The sequence below is a fragment of the Saccopteryx bilineata genome, chromosome 2 (genome assembly GCF_036850765.1).
Source record: "Saccopteryx bilineata isolate mSacBil1 chromosome 2, mSacBil1_pri_phased_curated, whole genome shotgun sequence".
Taxonomy (NCBI): domain Eukaryota; kingdom Metazoa; phylum Chordata; class Mammalia; order Chiroptera; family Emballonuridae; genus Saccopteryx; species Saccopteryx bilineata.
This window is the reverse complement of record NC_089491.1, coordinates 377,260,298-377,284,084: the sequence shown is the minus strand read 5'-3', so window position 1 is coordinate 377,284,084 and position 23,787 is coordinate 377,260,298. Positions and strand designations below refer to the sequence as shown.

General features: G+C 52.5%; 1 protein-coding gene across 7 annotated transcripts in view; it reads left to right on the top strand.

Moving 5' to 3' along the window:
* Positions 1–23,075, top strand: part of HOXB3 (homeobox B3) — a 53,132-nt gene extending 30,057 nt beyond the window's left edge. For 3 of the 7 annotated variants that reach the window (XM_066263853.1, XM_066263851.1, XM_066263852.1), the window contains exons 2-5: positions 169–346; positions 17,792–17,879; positions 20,757–21,355; positions 22,198–23,075. In XM_066263853.1, the coding sequence (XP_066119950.1) occupies positions 20,908–21,355; positions 22,198–23,075 (1,326 nt within the window). In that variant the 5' untranslated portion in view covers positions 169–346; positions 17,792–17,879; positions 20,757–20,907. Of the gene's footprint in view, positions 1–168; positions 347–9,445; positions 9,793–17,532; positions 17,595–17,791; positions 17,880–20,756; positions 21,356–22,197 lie in introns of those variants that run through there. The other 4 variants (XM_066263857.1, XM_066263854.1, XM_066263855.1 and 1 more) reach the window with 4 other exon arrangements.
* Positions 23,076–23,787: the final 712 nt, after the last annotated feature.

Below are 23,787 nucleotides of genomic sequence, written 5' to 3'. Positions count from 1 at the left end.
TGCTCCTTGGAAGGTATGAATAGAATAAAAAAGATTTCTATGGAGCTTAAAGTTCACAGCCATTCTGTGTAGACAAGAGCTAAGAAAAATGTGAGAATTATACAGAAAACCATTAATCACTTCTTTTCTTTAAATACGTATCCTCTCTCCTTTGTTATTATTCAACAGCAAATCTCTGCAGACCGGCTGTTGGGGGAAAAAAGTGTTAGCCATCTCTCCCAGATCTGCGAGGGGGAAAAATTTTGGAACCGTAAAGTTGAAAACTTTTTTCTCTCAGTTTGGAAGAAGCCCTTCGTCATGAGCGGGATGCGAGGAGTTCAGGCAAGAGGAGGCGAGAGGCGCAAAGGTAACAAAGCCGCTTCCTGGGCTGGCATTTTTTAAAAAATTGTTTGAGTTTTTTTTTTTTTAAACAAGGGAAAGAAGAAACCCCTATCTTGGCAGGGTTTTTATGGTGAACGCTTGGTCAGGTTTGGGGCTTTTTATGATGACGGATGCTTGGGTCAGAGAGAGAGAGGCCTGACACCTGGAGAGTGTTTGAACTGGGCACTGAGGTGTCAGAACCCCTGAAGAGCCCCGAGAAGGTTGTTTGTGAGGCAACTCAGAAGTGCTTTCCTGGTTTTGGAAAAATGCAAGTGGGCCTGTGGAGCCCTAGCCTGTGTGCATGTGTGTGTGCATAGCGATGTGCACATGTGGCCTGTGTGTTCCATGACTTCGCTTGTCTACATTGGGGGCTCCTCGTGTCATAGATGTCTGTTTACCGGTGAGATGTTGTCACTTGCACCTCCTGGAAAAATGCAATGTATTTCTTGAATGGAATGCCCCAGACTTGGAGCAGGATATAGGTGGATGTCTTTCTTTTTGTGTGTATCTAGGTTGAGGTTTTAGACAAATATTCACAATTCTCTGGAGCAGAAAACTGCTCCATTCACAGGCAAGATTCCTTGAAGCAGGAATCTTCTCTTCAATTCAGTCCTCCTCCCTTATTCCTGGAGGCTCATGTCTGGTTTGACTTGCTTTTGCTTCCTTGCTGTGGGGGGGCCTGCCTCCCCCTGACCGAGGGGGGGCCTGCTTCTGAGGGCGAGCAAGCCAGTGGGTTCTTCCCCGGACCTGAAAGTGCTGGCCCTTTCTCCCTGCGGCTCACTGAGAGTTTGGAGGCAGGAGACTGGCAGCAGAGAGAGTTCATGGAAAGGCCACGTTTTCTAGGCGATTAGCTCAGTATTAGAACCACAAAATGACCTCGGAAGCCCCTTGACCTCTCTGAGACTGGACATTGTGCTGGCTCTTGCATCCTGCCCAGGAGGGAAAGTCACACCTCCGCTGGGAGTGGTCCTTGGACTGTTGTGGGTCCCTGTTCAGTCTCCTCCAACCCCTCAACCTCTTCTTTGCTATTTTGGAATTTCTGGATTGTTTTCTATTACTGTTTATTGGGGAGGAAGGGGATAAGGTTGTTAGCCAGGGAGGAGAGAGGGTGCCGGTCTGGCTCTGCACAGAGTCCTTCCCTCAGCCAGGCTCTAGCCCCCCTCCCCCGTGGAGGGAGCGGAGGGAAGACAGACAAAGGGAAGTGGTAGGAGAGGTCCACAAGGCTTCAGAGGGCTGGGCTGGGGGAACAGGCCCCTGGGTCCCAAGGAGAGAGAAGGCTCCCCACTTGAATAGTTCCTTGGGGGATACTGTGTCTCAAAGTCTGCAGCGATCCAAATCCACAACCTCTCAACCCATTTTTCTGTAGTTCCTTTGTTTGGGGAGCTATTTCTATCATTACTTTCCCCCTCTTTCCCTTATTCCCAATCCCACCCCAGTGAGTCAGGGAGCCCATGGAGCACCTCCCCACCAAAGGAGCAGGAGAGACGGAAGGGGGGTCAGTGCAGACTTTTCTGACCACTGCCAGGGACAGCTCTGCCATGTTAACCAAAGTTCCTAGCAACTTTTTGTTTTCAGGATGAGTGGAGATTTTCTAAGATGTGAACTCTGAGCACAGAGCTTTTCCAAATCTGTATCTTTAAAATCCACAACAGCCTTCCTCCCAGGAAATAGAGAGAGAGAGAGAGAGAGAGAGAGAGAAAGAAAGATATGAAGACTCCAGCTGGGAAGAAGAAATGCTTCCTTTGGGTTAAAGACTAGGAGAGACAGACCTTGCTGGGATGTTTGGTGTTGGTTTGCGTTTTGTAAATTGTCTGTTGTAACTTAGAGACTCGGGTCGCAGGCAAGAAATAACTAGAGTTAGTTGGTATCCTTCTCTTTGTCCCTGATGACATAAGTGCAGGGAGTGGAGGCCTCAGGAAGAAAAGGGAGTGAGCAGAAAGGTGAGCTGGGCTGCTCTTGGACTGAAAATATTCGGGCTCGAGGGAGATGTGCACCCATTACTCATAAGGCCAGATAGCCAATTATGGGAGCTCTATAGGCCAAGGAAATAGAGTTAGTCACCTGGGACTTTACAAGCTACTCTCTGGCAATGTGAACTAGGGGTTCACCAATGGGAAGGAGGAGTAAAACAATGGAAAAGGAGGGTTGGGAACTTGGAAGTCTTTCTTTCTAACTTCTAGGGCCACAACTTTTGCCGAGCTGAGCACTGCCTAGGGCTCCCTAGCCCATTGGGCTTCCGTTTGACGATGCTAGCGGCTATCCCTAGTCCTCCTGATCTTTTACCTCTCCTACCCTCCAAGTCCCTGGTCCTCCCCATCTTCCTCCCACTTCTACCGGCCTGGGCAGACTGGGACAGCCACAGCACCCCGTGGTGGGTCTCTCTGGGAAGCAGCCTGGGAGGAAGTCTGGTTGGAAAACGGAGTGGGGAAGTTTCCCAGCGTGAGTTGAGCGCTGACGGATTTGTGATCAGCCATAAAACCGGCGCGTTCAGATTCGTAAATCAATCTCGCCTTTCTCACAGTATAAACGTTCGCTTTATCTGCAGCAAGAAAGCGCTCAGCTCGCGCTTGGCGCTTGTTTATTTGAACACGGACATTCCCAGGATCCGAAAAGTGTGGGCATTTTAACAGAACCTGCCCGGCATGCCTTCGTGTTAGTTTGCAGTTCTTGTTCTTAAAAATAATTTCTGTTTCAGAGGTTGCTGCCTTTCCATGCTCTAACACATTATATCTTCTCTCTGGCTCGCTCGTATTTTTCTTTTAGACTTTAGTGGGGAGTTTTCTTTGGGGGGGCATTTTAATGGCTTTGTGGTCAGGACCTCTCAGGGAGTTGCTGGAGCCGGGCTCAGGGCCCACGTCGTCAGGAGCAGGCTGAATTCAATACCAGTCTGTGTTTTGTATCTGGACAATCAAAGCCGATCGCTCCCCTACAGAGTCTGAGCCCTGTCGGCGCCCCACCCGAGCCTCGGGAGCGGGATTCCAAGGAGGTCAGGCCGGCCCAGTGCCTTCTGCAGGGGCCGCGATACCGCCACAACTGAACCCTACGGAGACCCACACCGGGGTGGCTGTTTCTTTGGGGGTTGCTAAACCATTGGAGTCCTCAGCCTTCTCCCCACCGAGCTGCTTTTGGTTCAGACTCCTCCAAACAAATCAAAAGGGGAAGCCCCAAGCTTCCCTACCCTAAACTGCATTTGTTCCTCCCCTGTCCGCCTGCCCCAGGCGGCTGTGGCCTGGCTGCCCCCAGAGCTGCTGAAGATAAGGCTGGGAATGTGCAGCGAGGGGATTCTTCAGGAATGTCTTTTCCGCTCCCCATTGCGCCTCCACCCCACACCGCAGCCAAGAGCTCCACTTCTGGTTGGAACTGCTCTGCTCATTCTGGGGTTGAGCTGTATGCGAAGATTTGGGGATGTTTTGTTTTGTTTGTATCTGAGATGAAGGCGTCCGGGTACGTTTCTCCCTCTAGGCCTAGGGAGTAGATTTCTCCTGTCATCCCCAGTGTTCAATTCTTTCATATGCAACATCTCTCCCTTCTTTTCCCCACTGACTAGTCTCCATTGTCTGTCGATTGGAAGCTTGGGGTACTAACATCTGAAAAATAGGGGCTGGGGCTGCCAGACCGACTTCAAAACCTCTTTCTTCCTTTTTGCTACCGCCCCCCTCCAGTTTAAATCTCCAGCTGTCTGCACTGAAGTTGGGGATGAGGGCACTGAGACAGGGTGTGACATAGGTAGAGAGAGGCTGAGAGGCCACTTCTTTTGTGTAGAAGAAACCTTAGTCCGGGTCTTTGTCTCTAGACATATTCTCAGTCAGTGAGTAGAATTTGGTTCCCTATAAGAGTAACCACAAACGAAAATAGTCCTTATTGTGGTTATTCTCAACTCTGGAAGTCCCAGGGTCGCCTGTTCATCCTGTCCCTTTTCTGCCCCTTCAAAAGGTACCACAAAAGATTAAAAAGAGAATTAAAACCAGAAGTCCCATTCTTTATACATATATAATGTGGACTTATGAAGTGTTTCTTTTGAAGCTGGCCCCTTTAGAAATTTTGTTGATTATTTAGGACGAGAGGGAGTGGGTCCCACTAAAGTCAGTATCCTAGGAGTAAGGGAGAGAATGGGGTTGGGAGGAATCTAAATCTTAAAGGATGCAGAGGGAAGAGCTGGAAGCTGAGAAATCCAGGGGCTTGGAGAAGGGCTCGCGCCCACCCCACCCCCACCCCAGACGCCCCTGCAGACTATTTCTGCACCTCCACAAACTAAGCAGAAGCAGGAGGAGAAGAGAGAGAGGAGAGGTGGGCTGTAGGTAAGTGTGTCGGGTGGGGGTGGTTAGGGAGCTGTAGATAGAGTAGGAGATGGGAATCTGAGAGAGACAGAGAACTTGCTACTATTCCATTGGTGGGTTGGGGGGGGACCAATTTTGCAGGAAAATTTCTCCTCCTGAAGGGGAAGGTCATAGTGGTCCTTTGAGCCTGAAATCGAAAGACCCCCTTCCCCCTCCTGGTCACGTGATTCATTAAATAATTAATGCCGAGGTTGCAGAATAGATATGTATTCGTCAGGAAAATCGCAGGCTCGGTCTCCCTGTTTCTGACGTGCAATTCAACTGTCCTTTGAAAAACAAGCCTGTACCCTGAGAAAAAAAAAGAGAGAGGGGGAGAGAGAGGGAGAGAGAGAAAAAGAGAGGGAGGCAGCAATAAAACAGCCCCGCAGCCGGAGCCACACCGCGGGCTGGGGTATTGTAAGTAGAAGGGATTTCTCACTACCTACCGCGTCTTATATGTCCATGTAAATTTATTGTTTGTTATTAATGTTATTGTCGTAAACTGTGACAAATAGCCATCTTCATTTCCTGCCATTTCTCTTCACACGGTGCTCTGTGTGTTTATACCCATTGAGGCATTGCATAGAGATTTTAGGAATATTCCTCTCCTCTCTCTCTCTCTCCCTCTCCCTCTCCTCCAACCTTTTTCTTGATTTATAGCAATATGGGTGTCAGCTTCTCGGCCAGCATGCCAGCCATTGTGTGTGTGTGTGTGCGCGTGTGTGTGCGTCTGCGTGTGTTTGTGAGCGAGTTGTGTTGTTTATGGCCGTGTCTTCGATAAATCATTTCTCATGGAAGGAAAATGATGTGGAAGCTGGGCTATTTCTGCAGCCGGGAGAGAGTCGCTCTCCGAGGCACTTCCTCCCTCTCTGCTCCGCTCCCAGGAGTTGGTTATTTCAGACAATTTACAGTAATATATCAGCAGTTAATATGAAAGCTGTATAGCTGGAGGTCTTAAATTACAGCATCCGTGATTATCAATTAAAGCGAGATTTGTATAAATTTGGTAAACCAGAAATGCCTCATTGGCATATAAACCCATTCAAAGACCATGACCTAATATAAAAATGATATTTGTGAGCCTGGTACAGCCCACATTCCCCCAGCAGCAGACCGGGCGTCCGCTGTCAGCGGTTCTCCTCCAGAGTTGGGGCGCCGGTCCTGCCAGGGGGAAGACCCCACTCTGCAGGCAGACAGAGCCCGGGGCAGGAGAGGTGGAGGCAGGGGAAGAAACGACTGGAGTGGAAGGCAAAGGCTTTTGGAATCGATGGGGACCAAATCCAAGTCCTGTGCAATTGGTAGGGGCTGCAGAGACTCAGCTATCGTTTTAAAGCTTAACCTGTTTTAAAGGACTGATGTGTGTGGCAGGGCGTTTAGGGTGGAGAAGGAACTGCCCAAACTGGGGGAGACAATGAAGGCAGAGGGTGAAGGGCAGGGAGAGAAGCTGAAAGCTTTGGCTCCCCACCCTCCTGGCTAACAAAACAAGGAAATGAATTCACACCCCAGTAGCCTTCCTTCGACCTCCTGAAACAAAGAAAGTTTCCTCAGCAGTAAGGGACTATGTGTTTGGGGCTGAAGCAGGGAGAAGTTCTCCAAGTTGTTTTTGTTTGTTTGTTTTTTGGGTTTTTTTTTTTTTTTTAAAGAAATGTTCCAGGAATCAGGTGGTGCCAGAAAGTTGAAGTGTGATCCTCTCCATAAGCCCCCATTCCAAGAGGAAGAAAACAGTATAGATTGGGAGGGGGAGAAACCTCTCCTAGGTTTTCATATGGGGGTCGCAATTCCTTCCCATCAGCAAACAGTTTGCTGGTCAAGAGCAAAGGTAGAGGTGGTTTCAGGGGACATGTTATGCTGCACCCTAAAGTTGTGATCAATGAGGGGCAGAGAGCCAGAACCTTTGCCAAGTCTGATCCAGGCTGCTGGCTTTTTCTTCCCTGGCTGGAGCTGGGCCAGCTGACTTTTATAGCTGTCACTATTATCTGTGATATTTAACTCTCCTCTGTATAGGAAAATTAGAGCGGCCCTGTGTCCAGGTGCTAATTCCTATGGGATCAGCCATAAGGAGTGGTGGCTTAGGCCTCAGTGGTGGAGCACCCAGGAGCTCACTCCCACACTCTGCTCCAAGCGGGTGCTGAGCCCTCTCCTTGTTAACAGGCAGGTTTGTGGGTGGCTGGTGGGTGAAGCCTCCCAATTTGGAAGTCTGGATTGGAAAGTGTTTAGGGAAGATGAGGAGAGGAACACGACCCTAGGCTGGGATGGGTGGAGGCACTACCTGGCCTGGATAAAAGGGGGTGGGGTCTGGACTCAAGGCAGCTTTGAGAGGGCTGGAGATCATGGGGAGGGGTGAAGGGCTGAGGGCAGCAGCGAGGAGACCTGAGGGACGGACTCCAAGCCCTCCAGGCCTCCACCCTTCAATGTTGGAGAATACACCCCCCCATACACACACAGACAGTGCGGGAGGCGAGTATTTCCTTCTCTCTCTCACCTGACAAGGGGGGTGTAAGTATGGAGAAGGTAAGTTCACCCCCAAACTAGTACTCCAGAATTTAGGCCAAAGTCTTGGAACCCCTGAGAGAATGAAGAAGGATTACCTCTTCTTTGGAGAGGAGGAGGGACATGACGGAGGTGGAAGAGGGTAGAATCCTGTTTGTGTTTATTGGCTTCTGAACTCAGCTTGTTGTGGAGGAATGGGAACCAAAGGGTGGAGGCTGAAGGAGTTGCTCTTTGGGACAGGTGGGAGCCAGTGGGGAGAGGTAGGAGCCAGTCCCACAGACCTCTGCCTCTGTGTGGTCAACTTCTCCCCTCCTGCTTGTCTCCCTCACTGCTGCCTTTGCTGTGCCTGTGATGCGGAGGTCTGATCCCCTCTCCTTTCCTCTTCATTCTCTCAGGCCCCTTTAGGTCTTTGTCTCTTCTGGCCCTGGAGATCCCCCCTCCCTTTCCCCAACTCACACACAGACCCTTCCCCAGGAGACAAAGCAGGGAGACCATTCCTTTCCACCATTATCTTTTAGTAGCTGGCCCCCTAGTTAAATGTCTCTAATATGAGACATCATGTCCTCCATCTAGGCATATAGACCTGCCCCCTCCAAATCATCAAGTTTGAAAAGACTTTGTTGTTTTAAATAGATACATTTGGTTCATTTAACCATGAAGCACTCTGCCTCTTACCAATTCTATGCACACACATACTCCATTTGCTTTTGTGCTTGCTGTTTAGGGGAAAGGGTAGAATGTATTCGATGGAAGGGATTTTAGAAAAGCTGTCTTCTCCCCAGACTCTACTGGTGTCCCCTTCTCTGGATAGTATTATGTTTTCCCTGTGCCTTTGAGAAGCTGGGCTGCCACTGCCTTAATGACAAGAGAAGTTGGATAGAAAGATATGGAGAGAGAGGCTGAAGGAAAAAGAGAGGGTCCTAGAGAGAGAGGCAGGAGAATCTCTTTCTGAGGTGGGAAGTCAAGGCAGAACACAAGGAGAGGGTGACAGGGAGAGTGGAGACAAAGGCCAGCCAGAGAGGCAGGAGGCTGTCCTGGAAGGAAGCGGCCCACAACTTGGATGAATCCATACTCTCTTCAGAGCTAAGTGAGAAGAAGGGGCGTAGGAAAGAAACCACTCACAGTTGCTCCTTCTCTGTAGAAGAGAATGTCTCCACAACAAAAGGGTGGAAGAGCGGGCCCTGTAGAGGAGAGGGCCCTGAGGCCAAGGGCTCCACACTGCCACAAGGACAAGGCAGCCTCATAGGAGCCCAGAAGTGATTTCTGGAGACACTCCGAAGTCCTTTGCAAGGTTCAATTCAAATTCACTTAAGACACAGAGAGAGGCAGAGTGTGAGAAGACAAAGGGGCTGTGAGAAAGGGACAGAGACAACAGAGGTGGTTAGAAACCTGGGGGGGGGGGGGGTTGAGAGGAGAGAGAGAGAGACATGGAGAAAGGTTGCCCAAACCTCTAGGGGGCAGGCACAGAGGAGAGGGTTTGGGGTCTGGATCCTCTTCCAGACTCGATGCCTTTACAGGCAGCTGCCCAAAGCCTAGACTGTCCCAGAAGCACCCGCCTCCAGAGTAGGCCCTCGGGGGTGCTAAATCAGGTGTGAGGCAGCTGGGGCTGGAACTGAAGTGTCAGGAAATGGCCAAGATGTCTTGAGCGCTTCAATCTCTTCTTCTACCACCATGATGAGTAACTTAATGGTTGGACTGACCCAAAGCAGAATTTCACCATGGGTAGAATTGTTGGGGTCAGTCTCTCACACTTGGACCCTAGAATCTTTCTTTGGCTTCTCTTTCCCCTTCTTGGGTTTGGTCTCGTCCTTTCCTCTTTAGGGACGGGGAGAAGTTGATCTTCCAGCAGCCTAAGAACTTTCCCTTTCACCTCCAACCCACATCCCTTCCCGGGAATCTCCAGCCTGAACAAACGGATGCTACCTTCACTGATCTCCTTCCTCCCCCGTTTTTCAGGAAAGAAAAGGAGAAAGGGAAAGAAAGTTACTGCGAGCCTAAGCAGCTTTTAAAAACTCCGAGAAAATTGGAAAAATGCAAACCTTTCTCGCCTCTCCAGTCCCTCTCCCTCCGCCGCTGCTCTGCTCCCTGCACTGAGCACCCCCACCCCCATCCTCCCGTCCCGTCCTGCCCAGAACTCTCTCCCTTCCCCTCCCTCCTGCGCCGGGCCGGACATATGGAACCCATTTCGCTGGTGACATTGAAGAGCCGCCCGTGCGCCCGCCTTCCCTTCCGCCATGGCGCCCCCGGCGCTCCCGCGCCTCGCCGTGCCCCCGGTCAGTCGCCGCTCCCCTCCCCGGCAACTTGACCGGCTCCCGGAGTCCCGGCCCCAGGACGGCGCCCGGCCGGCCCCCCGGGGGAGCCCCCGCCTCCCCGACAGGGGCGCCCCGCGCGCAGCCCCGCGCCCGGCCCCCCGCAGCCTCGAAGGCCGAACAAAGCCGGGGGCGGAGGCCGGGGGCGGAGGCCGGGTGCGGGCCGCTCTTCCGGGCCTCTCCCCGCGCTGGAGGAGCGGGATGCGGCCGGCCGGGCCCCAGCCGGGGCTGAGGGACCCGGGCCTGGCCTTGGGCACCGGCGCGCGCCGGCCTCCCGGCTGCCGGCCGCGGCCTGCGTCCTAGCGGGAGCCGCACAGGTAAGCGTGGGTGCCGAGCCAGCACTCCCCGGCCGGGCGCGGGCTGGAGAGCAGGGTGGCCGAGACCCGGTGCCGGCCACTCGCCCGGGTCGGCGAAGAAGCTGGACCAAACCGTGGAAGACAAAGATGAAGGCAACTTAATAGGCGGGTGGGGCTGAGGGGGTCAAGGGGTCCCAGGTTCAGGGCAATGTGGAGGAATGTGGGTGCGCGTGTGGCGTGGGGACAGGAAAGGGGTTCCGGGACCCAGGAAGAGTGTTGGGGGCTGTGGAGAGCTTCCCCGGATTGTGGGCGCATCTGCTGGGGAGGGGCGAGCGCGGCGGGCCCTGCTCCCTCAGCCCAGCTGCCACCGTGGTCAAGCCTTTAGCACGTCGCGGGGGTATTTGAAGCTGAAACTACAAGGGGTTGTGCTGAGGCCGGGTGTTAAACTGAGAAGGTAGGAGAAGGGGTGATTTATGGCTTCAGAGCAGCTATGTTTACTCCCTGCCTGCTTTGGAAACCAAAAACCAAACAGAGCAGAGGTGGGAGAAGCCCCTATCCTTGGAGTGCGAGGCAATGCCAGGTTGATTCTCTGGGATTTATTTTCTCAGATGTGGGGACAGGATGGGAACTGTCCCTTTGCAGGTGCAGAATGTGGTGGGTCTCTGTGAGGTGTAAGGATAGTGTGCAAGCACGCACGTGTGTAGGTGTTTGTGTATGTGTCAGCGCTCGGGCTGGGGATTGTTGGGTGTAGCATGGCTTGTGAGTGGGCACACAGGGAGCTGGGAGGAAGACAGCGTGTTCTCTGGTCCTGGTGCCCTGCGGTGGGGCAGCTCAGGACACACTCTGCTGCTTCGTGCCCTCACCATGCAGTCCTGCCTGGTTCTGCCTGGGTTTCCTTTCCTCCCATGGCCACATTCAGCAGAGTCCACTTGGCCTGGCCCCTGGCTCCTCTGTGGCATCTGCCCACGCACCACCTGATGTTCACTTTGAACCTTTCACTTTGCCATGAGAGACTAAGGAGTTAGTGAGCATAGCTACATAAGAAGGGGAGAAAGAGAGAAGGAAAAGGTCTGGAGTAATAGGGAAAATCCATGGTTTGAGGCTGGGCCTTCCACCATTACTGCTCAAATTCCCCTCAAGTCCCTGCTTGGGGGAGGGGGACAAGGGAGCACAAAGGGGAACAGAGCAGGGTGGTGGGGGTGGGGAGAAAATATTTTGACCCCCACCCAGATAGTTATTTCCGCAGGCCAACTGGTGGCTCTTGCATTTCTGTCCAGACGCCCAGCTTTGCCTGGAAATTGTTTTGCATTAAATTTTCTCAGCCGCAGAATTATCTTTCCTCGCCTCCAGCTAAACTTGCATTTTTCCACCAGACACTTGGGCCCCGCACCAATGAAATCTGAGAGGAAGCGGCTGGGCCCTAAGTGGCCGTAATTTAATTGATTTTATCATAAATCATCAACTTGATGAAGAACCCGAGGTTTCAGTGAAGTAAATTGATATTAATGGGAGTTTCTTGAAATGCAAACTCGCTGTATTGTTGGGGCATCTCGAGCTGAGGAGGTAGATTACATGTATCCCAAGAGCAGGGGCCTGGACCTGGAGCCCAGCACAGCTTCCGGGAGTGGGAAAGCGAGCTGCGAGGGCAGCTGCAGGCGGACTTACTGAGCGGGGCAGGCAGGGAAGGAGCTTTGCGGGGAGGGAGCAGAGTCTGACTCTGTGAACCCCAATGGCCATCTTGAGAATGCGGGTCTCCAACTGGGGGGGAGGCAGTCAGGAAGCTGGTAGGTGTGTGGGCAGAGTTGGGGGTCGGGTGAGAAGGCCAGGCTGGTACAATGGGTGCATTGACTCCTGGTTAAAAATTGCCAGTTTGAAGCCTTCCTCCTCTAATTATACAAATCAATTATTTACTGATCAGGTTCCTGTGCCTCAAAACAGCACTTTTGACTTGGTGATGAAGGTAGAGAACAACCCCCCCCCACACACACACACAAACAGAAGAGCAGTAAAAGCCAGTGCATGAGCTTTGGTGGGGGCGAAAGGACCAGGATGGGGGTGGTGTTCAGCGGTGGCAGTGTAAGCATTTACATCCCAAAAAGAAATATGCTGCTTTTGATAGAGTCGGTGACCACTATTTTCTCAATTCGGTTTATTATCACTGCTTAATGTTGCTCGCTTTTACATTAGCACACAGAGGACCACAAACCCTCAGTCCAAAAAGGGACCTCAGAAGATGATTTACACCAACCCCTCCCTTTCACACTCATGTCCTGGCTTTACAAAAGGGTACACTGAGGTCAGAGGAGTTCTCTGCTTCAGCTCACAGCCAGTCTGGACTGCCTAGAATCTAAGTCTGCTGACTCCCAAACCTATCCCAAGGATGATTTAAGACAAGTCACTTTGCTCTGGGCCTCAGTTTTTCTATCTGTAACAATGGCAGGAGTGGACAGGATAATCCCTGAGTTTTCCCAGTTCTGACCTTGAGCAACTCTCTAGTGCTCGGGAGCAGCCCCCTTGCACACAGAAGTTAATGCATGCTTATTTGCAATATATGGGGTGTTTGTACCCATGCAGAGCAGGTGACTCAGACTGGCTCTATGAGATGCACTGGAATCTGGACCGTTCCTCCTCCTGAAGGTTGGAGGGGCAGCCCAGGCCTCTGAGAGCAATGAAAATAGAAGGCAGTGGAAAGAAGCTTGCTAGCTGGATTGGGCTGCAATTTGCATTTGGAAGGGGGCTGAGGAAGGAGGGCTCAACCTCACAGGGCAAGGCACACTTCCTGCCAGGCACCTGGCTGAGGCTGGAGATGTTCAGAACGGGGTTCTTGAAGTCCCTTCTACCCCAACCAGGGACTGAACTGTGCTTTCGGAATTTAGATTCCATGATGGCAGGCTGCCCACCCACCCCCGCTTCACCCTGAGCCCGGGGCCTTCGGGCCCTCTTTTCCTGGGAGAAGGCAAACACGGGGCCGCAGCGCCTCGCAGCTCTGCTCTCAGCTCAGCCAGGATAGGAGGCCTGCAAGGTGCGGGACCCCATCCCATCAGTTCTTGCTCTTATTTTCCATCTCTTTGCCCACTGGGAGAAAATTCAAAAGGGGTGGGAGTTTCTTAGAAGTTGAATCATTATGAGAAGGGGCATTTCTTGTAGGGTCAGGGATATAAGGAGTCCAGGCAGAAGAGGGGCGGTTTCCAGACTGCCTTGGGAAGTGTGGTCAGGGATAGGAGTTGTGCTGGAGGAAGTGGGAAGAAGGAATGGGAAACAACTTCATCTTGGTTCTGGAAATCAGAGTCCCTGGCCACATAATCCACTTCCTAAAGCCTTACCCTAAATCTTACTTTGAAAGAAAGAGAAAGAAAGGGGGAGGCTGGCAGGTCCATACTCTGGTCCTATCCCATTCGACTTTGGAGCTTTGTATTTGGAGGCAGTTCAGAAGGCCTTCCACTGATTGGTCATTAATCTGGTGAGTTATTGTCTGCTAAACAGAGGTCGCTGGGAGAGAAACATCTAATCTATCAGGAGAGACCTGCGCAGTCGCTCGCAGCGGCTGGGCCCCTGTTCCTCTCTTGCCTGCTTCCCCCACCCCACCCCACCCCCTCGGCCCTTCCCCAGCACCCTCCACCCAGCTGTTCTAGATTTGCTCCTCTGGCTCTTGCCGTCTGTACTCTGCACACTTTTGTCTCAACATCAGCCGGAGTGGTGTTTACTAGGCCAGGACTGAGCTTCTAGATGAGGCAGGAGCCCTGATTCCGGACGGGCTCATATACCAGCAAGGCACTGGTCTGCCCATAACTCCCAACTTGGCCCGCAGCAGCTCCATCCGCTCAGCAGCACGTTCAGGCGGCCCGCCGTGGTCACCGAGGAGCCTTTGCAAATCCTTGTGGCTGCCCAGTTTTTTTCCTGTCTCCCTTTCACCTTATCTCTTCAGGTGGGGGTGAGTGGTGGAGAATACAGCTAGAATTTTTCTTCATCAACCCGAGTGGCCTTTTTTGTTCTTTAAATCCCCGACCCTCGCTTCTGCTGAACCGGGTGTGCACCGTCTTCTCGGTGCTGCTGGCCCTTTGTTCCTTCCCGCTCCCTCTCTGGGGTGGGTGGGGGGCGGGTCAGGTTTGGGATCCAAATACCAAGAAGCGGTCTTCAGTAGCAATTCCCCTTTTACGACCCCCAGCTCTAAAATCTTTATTATTATTTAGGAAGAGATGGAGATTCGGGTGTGTGTGTGAACTTTGTATGACTCTGACACCGCCACAAAGTTGCCAGTGAAGCCAGAAGACTGTGGGTCTGGGAACCCAGACAGGACCAGAAGGAAATAGATCAGTAGACGCTTCATTCGGCTCCCAGGTCTCAGCTTCTCTGGGATGGTTTGGGACAGACTGAGCTGGGAACAGCATCTTTGGTCACTCCAAGGCTGATATGCAGAAATCGATTTTAAAGAAGCCAGCCAATTTGTTGTTCTTGAGAGGAGAATTTCTGTTTGCTCTTCAATCGACATTTTTTTGGGGGGAGAGGGAAATAGACACGATCCCCCAAAGGCCTGGAAGGCTGGGTGGCCAGTGGTTTCTCAAGTGGGTTTAAAGTGTCCCTGTCCCCTGGTACCGGGTACAGAGTAGGAGTTGGGGCAGGGAGTACCAGTGCAGAGAGAGTGCTCTGGCTTTCCGGAAACTGAGCCAGAGAGAAAACAATGTCTAGGAAGGGAGATATTTTCTCCAATTTTTATCTTTATTATAAATTTTTGCCTTTACTATTAGATTTACATTCCATTTTGTTCAATCTCTCTCTCTCTCTCTCTCTCTCTCTCTCACACACACACACACACACACACACATACACGTTACTAAGTTTCCTGCCTTAAATCCAGGGAGAAATTGTGCCCTCTCCTCTCTAGTATGCCCCTGAATCACGACTTCATTGGCAGGGATGGAGCCGTTTTCCCTCCTCTTTTCCAGCCCCCAAAGTCTTCCCTCAGATCCCTCTAGTTTTCCCTGCCCCGAGTTCCCCACCCAAGCTCCTCACTGCCCTGCCTTTGTCCCCTGAAGTTTGAAAGGTCCCTACCCTGCTGCAGCACCTCCAACGAAGGGAGTCCTCGGAGTTCCCTGTTCTACCGTCCAAGTCCTCTACCCTCCCAGCCCCAATCAGGGGGCAGCCAGCCAGCCAGAAATTTCCGAGAAAAGAAGAAAAAAGTCAAGAAACAAACCTAAAATGGGGTCTAATTGCCTCCCAAACATTTGAAATGGGCTCTGCTCCTCAGAGTTAATAAAGACGTCCCATTCCATCTCCTAATGCACTTGGGGATGCATGTCCTCTGAAATTTCTCTCCAGGTTAGTTTTTTTGTTCCTGTTCTTCTTTTTGCTTCCACCCACTGTACCCCACTTTCTTGTGTAGCCAAAAGGGGACCACAGTGAGCTGAGGGGTCCTCAGCTCAACCCCGCCGGGCTGAACCCCCCTGCAGCCTGGGCTTGTAGGCCTATGCCCGCTGGGTGCCCCCAGACTCGCTTTTTATTCCTCACACAAGCTTTGTAGCCCCACAAGCAACCAGTTCTCCTCTCCTCTCAATTTCACGATGATGACCTTCTCTAGCAACAGCTAGGAGAGCTGGAGGGTCTGAGGTACATTCTTGACTTTTTAATTTTAGAAAGGGAGAGAAAATACCCAATGGTACTGGTTCCCTTAAGCTTCTGGAAACTTCCCTGGGCTGAGTCCCTGACCCATCAGACCCAAAGCTACATACAGTCCAACTCTGTAGGTCTCTAACCAGGAACTATAAGTCTCAGGACAGACTCCTTATAGCCACATATTCAGGCAGCTCTAACCACTCTCTTTGAGGGTCCTGCTTGAGCCCCACCACTGGGTCCAGAATGGGCATTTTCTTTGCCTGATACTTCTAATTAACACTGAAAAAAATAGCTCCCACCCTCCAGCCTCATCTCCCCCCAGACCCTTCTCTCAGCCACCAACCCTCTAGGCAGGCAGTAGGACCCTTGGGGACATCCTAGTGGGAAGCTCTGCATGCACTTCCTGTTGCTGGACAGGAGGGAGGCCATGGGCACCCCATTTTTTAATTCAGGAGGACCCCAAGAAACCTGCTGGTCCAGCCTAGGAAGCCTGATTTAGGGGACCTGGAAGAAGGGCCAGAGGAGCCCAGAGACCACTTCGTATGAGAATGGAACCTTTCTCAGCCCAAAGTGAGTGAGGAAAGATAGGGTATGAGGGAAGCTTTGCCAGGCACACCACCCTCTCCTGGAAGGGAGACAATAGCTGGAAATCATCTCTCACCTTTGTTCTCCCAGTCCCATCTCTCCTGATGAATTCAGGTGGGAGAAGGTAGAAGCCAAATGTTCTAACCAGGTCACAGGGTAGTGGCCTGTTCTATCTAAGAAAACTTAAGAGAACAAGTTTTCCAAGCTGCCTTTGTGGAAAAAAGAACTGTCTTCTATTTTATCCCCGAAACTCCGAGTCAGCAGTTAGGCAGAGCTGCAAGCACGCCTGCTTTGGGAAATGTCCTGTGGCTCTTTTTGTCTTTTCCTCCACTGGGAATGACTCTTCCCCACCCCCGACCCAAATCTGCAGACACCTACATTCTTGGCCCCTGCCTTCCTCCTACAGGCCTCCTCCCCTTTTCCTGCCCTTCTCAAACACACCCTAAGAAAAGTTTAACTTTTGGCATCTTCCTCACTTCTGCCAAGAATCATAATCTTGCAGAACTAAGAGGACAAACAGGTTTGTTCTGAATAACAATGATGATGATGATAATAACAACTATCCTCTGTCTCTTCTGCCGGTGCATTTAAAATTAAGCCATTTTGCTAGTTCTTCTCATCTTCTTAGAAGTACAAATATTCTTATCACCTCTTAGCCCCTTCTGCCTATCCAGAGGTGAGAATTGTAACAGAAACTTCTCCGTGAAGTTTTACAGACTTTCTATAGCCAGCCGGTCTTGAGCTCATCTAAACACAGGGTCCTCCTTTTGTCACCCTCTCCTCAACCCCTCTCCCCCTGCAAGATGGTCTGGATTTTTAAAATAATCACTCACCGTTGTTGTCTGTTCTCAAAAAGGGGGGGGCTGTTTAAAAAAAATCTGCCCCTCCCAACCGGTTGGAAACTGGGCCTGGAAATTTGTAGGGAGAGAGGAAGAACAGAATGGGTGTGGGGAAGAGAAGAAACAAACTGGGAGACTCAGATGCAAGGAGCCAGAACGAGAGGGCGGAAGACCCAGCCACCACTCCCGGAGGAGTGAAACTACTTAAAAAAAAAAAGTCTTAGTGTTCCACTGCGACTGAATGCGGAGGGGCACCAGGCATCCCCACCCCAGGGAAGACTGTGCCTTTGACTAGGCCTCCAAACAGCTACTACTCAATTTGCATAATGGTTTACTACTGGGGTGGGGGGGGGCTGTGACTCCAACTGGCTTTGCCTTGCCTTTGCTCCCCCCTCCTCCCCTGACAAAAATCTCAATTTAAAATTTTACCTGTCCTTAAAAGAACAAAACAAAACAAAAACTACCTTCGTTCCTTACTCACCTTTCTTTTTTTGGGGGGGGGCATACAAATCCGCTCTCCCCCAATACCACCATCATCTTCCATCCTTATCGGGCATCTGAGCTTGCTAAAGGGGGAGAGGAGGTGGGGGTGTGTGTGGGCTTGTGTGTGTGTGTATGTGTGTGAGTGTGTGTGTGTCTGTGTGGTTTTTCTCCCTGTGCAAAAGCAGAGGCCATTGTTACGGAGAGTAGGGCGTACCAGTCTTATAGGGCAACCACACTGTGGCGACTTGGCCGTGGTGGAGCCCGGAGCTGGATTCTCGGCGAGCCTCGCAGCCCGAGCACCTTTCGGTCTTCTTCTATTTTTTTCCCCCGCTCCCCCACCCCCTCCCTCCTGCGCACCCCCGCTCCTAAGCCGAGTGAATTGAAGCGGACGCCGCGCGGCACCTCCGGCCGGTCTGCCCCTCGGGCTCCCCAGCCGGGGTAGCTATTGGGGAGGGGGGGCGACGCAGCTTTAAACAGTGGTCTTTTTTTCCTTTGCCTTCAAGGAGGGGAGATTTCTCGCCTGCCGCTCGCGCTGGGGCTCGATGTGAATATATATTATGTCTGCCTGTTCTCCCCTCGTCGGTGGCTAAGGTAAGCTGGACTAAAATAGGCTATCAGTTTGTGAATGGCGGAGAGTATGTCTCAATGATTTATGGCCCATATGACTCCAATCTCGGTTCAAGAAGAGTTCACAAGCTTTAAGCTTCCTTCCACGCAGCGACTGACTCTCTCTCTCTCTCTCTCTCCCTCTCTCCCTCCCTCCCTCTCTCTCTCTCCCTCCCTCTCTCTCCCTCCCTCTCTCCCTCTCTTCCTGCTTCTCTCCTTTTCTCTTCTTTTCTTTCAGCAGCCAGATCCAGGGCTGAATTTTTCTCCCGCTGCTAAGAAGAGCCTAACCTTTCTCTTCCTTCCCTGTTTTATTTTTCTTCCTTTCCATTAATATATATTTTTAAATCTTGGAAGGTGGCCTATCCCTTCTCCCGGGGCTTCCCTAGCTATTGTTACTCTCCCGGGCTCTTCCGGGGGTTCTTGGGGTGGCTCACTCCAGCGAGACCCTGGGGGAACGACAGGAGCCACCGTCTCCCTCCTGAGAAGCCATATGGAGCCTGAATTTTTCCAACATGGAGGCAAGGGAAATAGACATGTTTGGCTTGGTAGCGCTGCTCCCCACCCCCACTTCTCCTTGATCCCCAGATCTCGGGTCCCCTCGGCACCTTCCCCTCTTCTCACTGCCCCGTCAGCCAGGCCTCAGCGCCCCCCAGCCCGGCCTGGCAAAGTCCCGGAGTGGAGTTGCTAAAGCGCCTTTTAATTCGGTTACCTCCAGCGCCCAAACTTGCTGCCGCCCTTAGGGCTGGACCCTCAGCCCGGTGCGCTTGGAACCTGCCACTGCTAACTGTTTCTCGGCGTCCTGAACGCCTTCTCTTCGCTGCCTTGGGCCAGCGTAGCTAGTCCCCAGCCACCGCGGCAGCCGCAGCCGAGACAGCGCGGCAGCGCGGCGGCAGCCAGCGGCTAAGCCGGTCCGCGAACCTTCCCGGTCCTTTCTCCCCGGCGGGCGGCGGAGTCTCCATTCTTTTCCTATCACGCCTTTGGCTCTTCCGCTTCCCACACTCTCCTGGCCTCGGTCCTGCGATGGTTTGCGGGTTTATTGCAGGGAGAGCGACAGAAATTTCGGCCTCAGGCGTCTAGTCAAATTATTGTTTTATTATCATCATCATCATCATTATCATCATTACTGCTGTAACAATCATTTAGACTAAATAAAGCCAGGGCCCAGCCAGCCAACCAACCCCCTCCAACGTTTTTATTTTATTCTTCTATCTATTAATAACAAACTCAACTGATGCTTGTTAATTAATTCCCCTTTCAGCCAGGGCTGCTCCGAAGCTAATTTTGGTTAAACCATCAGAGGCTAATGGTAATAATAATAAAGGGGGTGGGTCAGCCTGGTCAATTGAACTCCAGTTCTCCCTGAAAGGACCTGCTGCGTTGCAGACCCTTGTGTATTTTCCAGAAACAAATTCTTCCCGGAAACCAGTGGGAACTCAGGGCCAACCTGGCTTTCTTTTTAGAAGGGGATTTCTATGTAGGAGGAACTTCCTTCGCCTACACTCCTTTTCTTTTATTTTCCTATATTTAGTTTTCTTCGGAGTTTGCCAGCTGGGCTGAACAAGATATAAGTATTCCCAACTCACGTGTCAGAAGGGAGGGTCGGTCCGGAGGTTTTATGAAAAAGTGATAGTGAGGCATCGGGGAAGACAAATGGGGGAGGAGACGAAGTCAGAAGTTTCAGAAGAAATTACAAAATCCTATGACAGCTCGAACCTTTATTTTTCCAGCACACTTTTAAAAGGCTGCATGAAAATAATGATTAAAAAAATTATTTTTTGCCTCAGAAAACTTCAGTACACAGGGGTTCCCTGTTCCAACCCAGAGAATATTATTGTTCAGATTGTTTTGATTTTCCTTTTACCTATGGATTTTTTTCTCTTTTTAGAAAGCCTTTTCCCATCTCTTGGTAAAGTTACCCAGTTTCTTTATTCTTTTCTTCTTTTGAAGAAATCAAAGGAAACAAACTGTCAAGAAAAGGGTGGGAAAAAATTAGATCTCGTGAGAAAAAAATGGAGGAGGGGGGAGATCAGTGCCAAATGGTCACAGCACCAACAAGCCCAGCCAGGGAAATAGAAACAATCCTGGTCCATTTGGGGGCCCCATGGGGGCCGCTGGCTGCTGCGCCCCAGACTTGGCTGAGCAGAAGACTCAGATTGGAGGTGGTGCCTGCAGCAGGGACGCGGGAGAGGGTCAGTGGCTCTGGCTCTGGCGAGGAAAAGTCTTCAGGAAGTTTCTAGGTCAGGCCATTGTCTTTGTGAGGTGGGAGGGAAAGGAAAGGATCCCTTGCATAAAAAGGTTCTCTGCTCAGCTTGCTTCTCCTTTCTGTCTCTTTTGGAGATCTGGTTTTTCCTCCAGGGGAGACCCTGCTTGGGTGAGAGAGACCTAGGTGGACGTGGGGGGAGGCAGAGGCAGGACTCACGGCTCAGAGTAGGGGATTGGTGACGCTTTTATTTTGTAGTGTCCCAGTCTCCCTCCCCCCCCCCCCTCTTGAGCCACCCTAACCTAGACTTGGGGCGGGGGAGATAGGGAGAGGGAGGAGGAGAGGTCAGGGGCTAGTGTGCAGGCAGGAGAGAAAGCAACAATTCTTGCAGTAAGTAGTAATATTCTGTACTTAGTCCCTAAAGGAGTACAGTCCTTATTTTTAAGTGGAAATGAAAACTGGTGGAGTTTGACTTTAAAATTAAAGCGTTAAAATAAGAAAAATCCATTTCAGGCCAGGAAGTGGCCTCAGCATCTGCTGTGAAGATGTTGGGGTTGGGGAGAAGAAAAATCCCTATTGATGTCAGCTCCCTTTTCAGTTGCTAAGATGGATTCGAGCCCCAGTCCTCTTCTCCCCCTTGTGTCTCTTCTCTCACCCCGCAGGTCAGCGGCTCCGAACAGACCCCGGGAGGAGGGGGGCAGAAAGGGGAGGGGGGGTCCGGCGCCTCACGTGACCCCCAGGGGTGCCAATGTCCGGTCGTGAGGGTATCAGGCCCTTGCAACTTGCCACCCACTGCCCGGGTTTCGCCCAGAGATGCAGAAAGCCACCTACTACGACAACGCTGCGGCTGCACTCTTCGGAGGCTATTCCTCATACTCTGGCAGTAATGGCTTCGGCTACGACGGTGCCCCCCAACCCCCCTTCCAGGCCGCCACGCACCTGGAGGGCGACTACCAGCGCTCAGCGTGCTCGCTGCAGTCCCTGGGCAACGCCGCCCCGCATGCTAAGAGCAAGGAGCTCAACGGCAGCTGCATGAGGTCGGGCCTGGTCCCCGAGCCCCTGCCTGCCCCGCCTGGCTCGCCCCCGCCCAGCGCCGCACCTACCAGTACCACTAGCAACAGCAGCAGTGGGGGCGGGTCCGGCAAAAACGGCCCCCCCAAATGCGTTCCCGGCTCCAACTCCACCCTCACCAAACAGATATTTCCCTGGATGAAAGAGTCGAGGCAAACGTCCAAGCTGAAAAACAGCTCCCCCGGCACAGGTACCAGCTCTCTGCCTTCCTCACCATACGCTTTTGTCCGGGCCAGGAATGTCACTGTTATTCTAGCACCCAGCCCCTCGGCGCCCAGGCGGCGGCTGGGGAACAATATCAGGTGGCGGCGGCAGCGGCGCAGTTCCCTCACCTCCCACCACCTGATGACCCCTGACCCCGCCAACACCCTCTCCCTCCAGCCACCCTCCACCCGAGCTCCCGAGATCTGCAGAAGGCCAGGCGCTCGGTTGCAGCCCTTCCAAGGCCGCCGAGCCACGAGACGCTGCCAGTACACGCAGAGTCGTCAACGATTGATTATTATTAAGTATGATTACTGTGGGTATTAATCACAATCGCTCGGGCGGCCCGGGGTCCCGGCCTCCAGGCGCTGCAGCCCCTTCGCACCACACTCCCACTCCCTGCCCACGGATGTCTAGCTCCCCTCAAGGGTCTTCCCTGGTCACCCACTCTGTCCACAGGACGGGGCAGGAAGGGGGGTTGTCTTCCCAGACCTGGAACTGGGGATGAGGGAGAAAGCATGCGCAAGAAAATCCAGCCCTAAATAAATGGCCATGTGGCTCTGTCTGCGTGACATGATCAAATTTTCATAAGCTGGGGCAGCGAGAGGAGAACAGGTCTCTTAATAAATGCCACTATTATAGAGTGTCCGCTAATGCGACGGGCGTTGGGGGGATGGGCAGAGAGGAGGAGGCGGGGACGGAAAGGGGAGGCGGCGGGGACTCCGAGTCCAGGCCTGGATTTATTAAGAAACGATGCATTCAATTTCGGCGTGTTCAGTAATTATCTTTTATTTCATTTTCTCCCCTTCCCCCCCTCCCCCTCGGATCCAGCGGAGGGCTGCGGTGGCGGCAGCGGAGGAGGAGGAGGAGGAGGAGGAGGAGGCGGAGGAGGCGGAGGCGGAGGCGGAGGCAGCGGGGCCGGCGGGGCCAGCAGCGGCGGAGGAGGGGACAAGAGCCCCCCGGGGTCGGCGGCGTCCAAGCGGGCGCGGACGGCATACACGAGCGCGCAGCTGGTGGAGCTGGAAAAGGAGTTCCACTTCAACCGCTACCTGTGCCGCCCGCGCCGCGTGGAGATGGCCAACTTGCTGAACCTCAGCGAGCGGCAGATCAAGATTTGGTTCCAGAACCGTCGCATGAAGTACAAGAAGGACCAGAAGGCCAAGGGCCTGGCCTCGTCGTCCGGGGGCCCCTCTCCCGCCGGCAGCCCCCCGCAGCCAATGCAGTCCACGGCTGGCTTCATGAACGCCTTACACTCCATGACCCCCAGCTACGAGAGTCCGTCCCCGCCCACCTTCGGCAAAGCCCACCAGAATGCCTACGCCATGTCCTCCAACTACCAGCCCCCTCTCAAAGGCTGCGGCGCCCCACAGAAGTACCCCCCGACACCGGCGCCCGATTATGAGCCCCACGTCCTCCAAGCCAACGGGGGCGCCTACGGGACGCCCACCATGCAGGGCAGCCCGGTGTACGTGGGCGGGGGCGGTTACGCGGATCCGCTGCCGCCCCCTGCCGGCCCCTCCCTCTACGGCCTCAACCACATTTCCCACCACCCCTCGGGGAACCTGGACTACAACGGGGCACCCCCTATGGCTCCCAGCCAGCACCACGGACCCTGCGACCCCCACCCCACCTACACAGACCTCTCCTCTCACCATGCGCCTCCTCCTCAGGGTAGAATCCAAGAAGCGCCCAAGTTAACACACCTGTGATGGGAGAGGGAGGGCAGAGGGATGAGGTCAAGGGGTGAGGAGTGCCTAGAGCGGCAGCCTGAAGATCTGAAGGAAGAGAAAGGGAGGTGGTAGCCAGGCTTCTTAGGAAGAATAGGCCTGGAGCTGCTTCCCCTTCTGGTCTAAGGTTGCTTTTTCAAGTCCTCTAGCCTGCCAATCCACTGGGAAGGAATCCACAGCAGATTGGAGATGACCCCGTCAATCCTAGGCTTCTAGCAATACCCAGTTGTAATTCCATGCTTGGGAGTGGGGCAGAGGAAGGAGGAAATAGGAAAACTAGGCATAGAAGCACATTAAAGAAAAAAACAAACAAAACAGACTAGATGGCTAGGCCATCACCAACCAACTTACCTTCCATCTCTGTGGATAATTCCCCCAAATCTTGATTTTTTTTCCCCCCTTGCAATTCTCCTTTAAAAAGAATTAGAAACATTTCAAAACCAGGGGCACCAAGCACGCTCCCCTCCCACTTCCCTGAAGCCTCAAACTTCCTCCTATCTATTTGAGGTTAATTGGGCACTCCCTTTCTAGCCCCACATTTTTTCTGCTCTAGGACATTAATATCTATACTCCAACCTCACAAACTACAGTTTTCAGAGGGCTCAGGGATGGTGAGAGATCTTGAAAGTCAGAGCTGTCTATTATAAATATATATATATATTTTTTCTTTTATGGAAAAGCAGGGAGGTGAGGG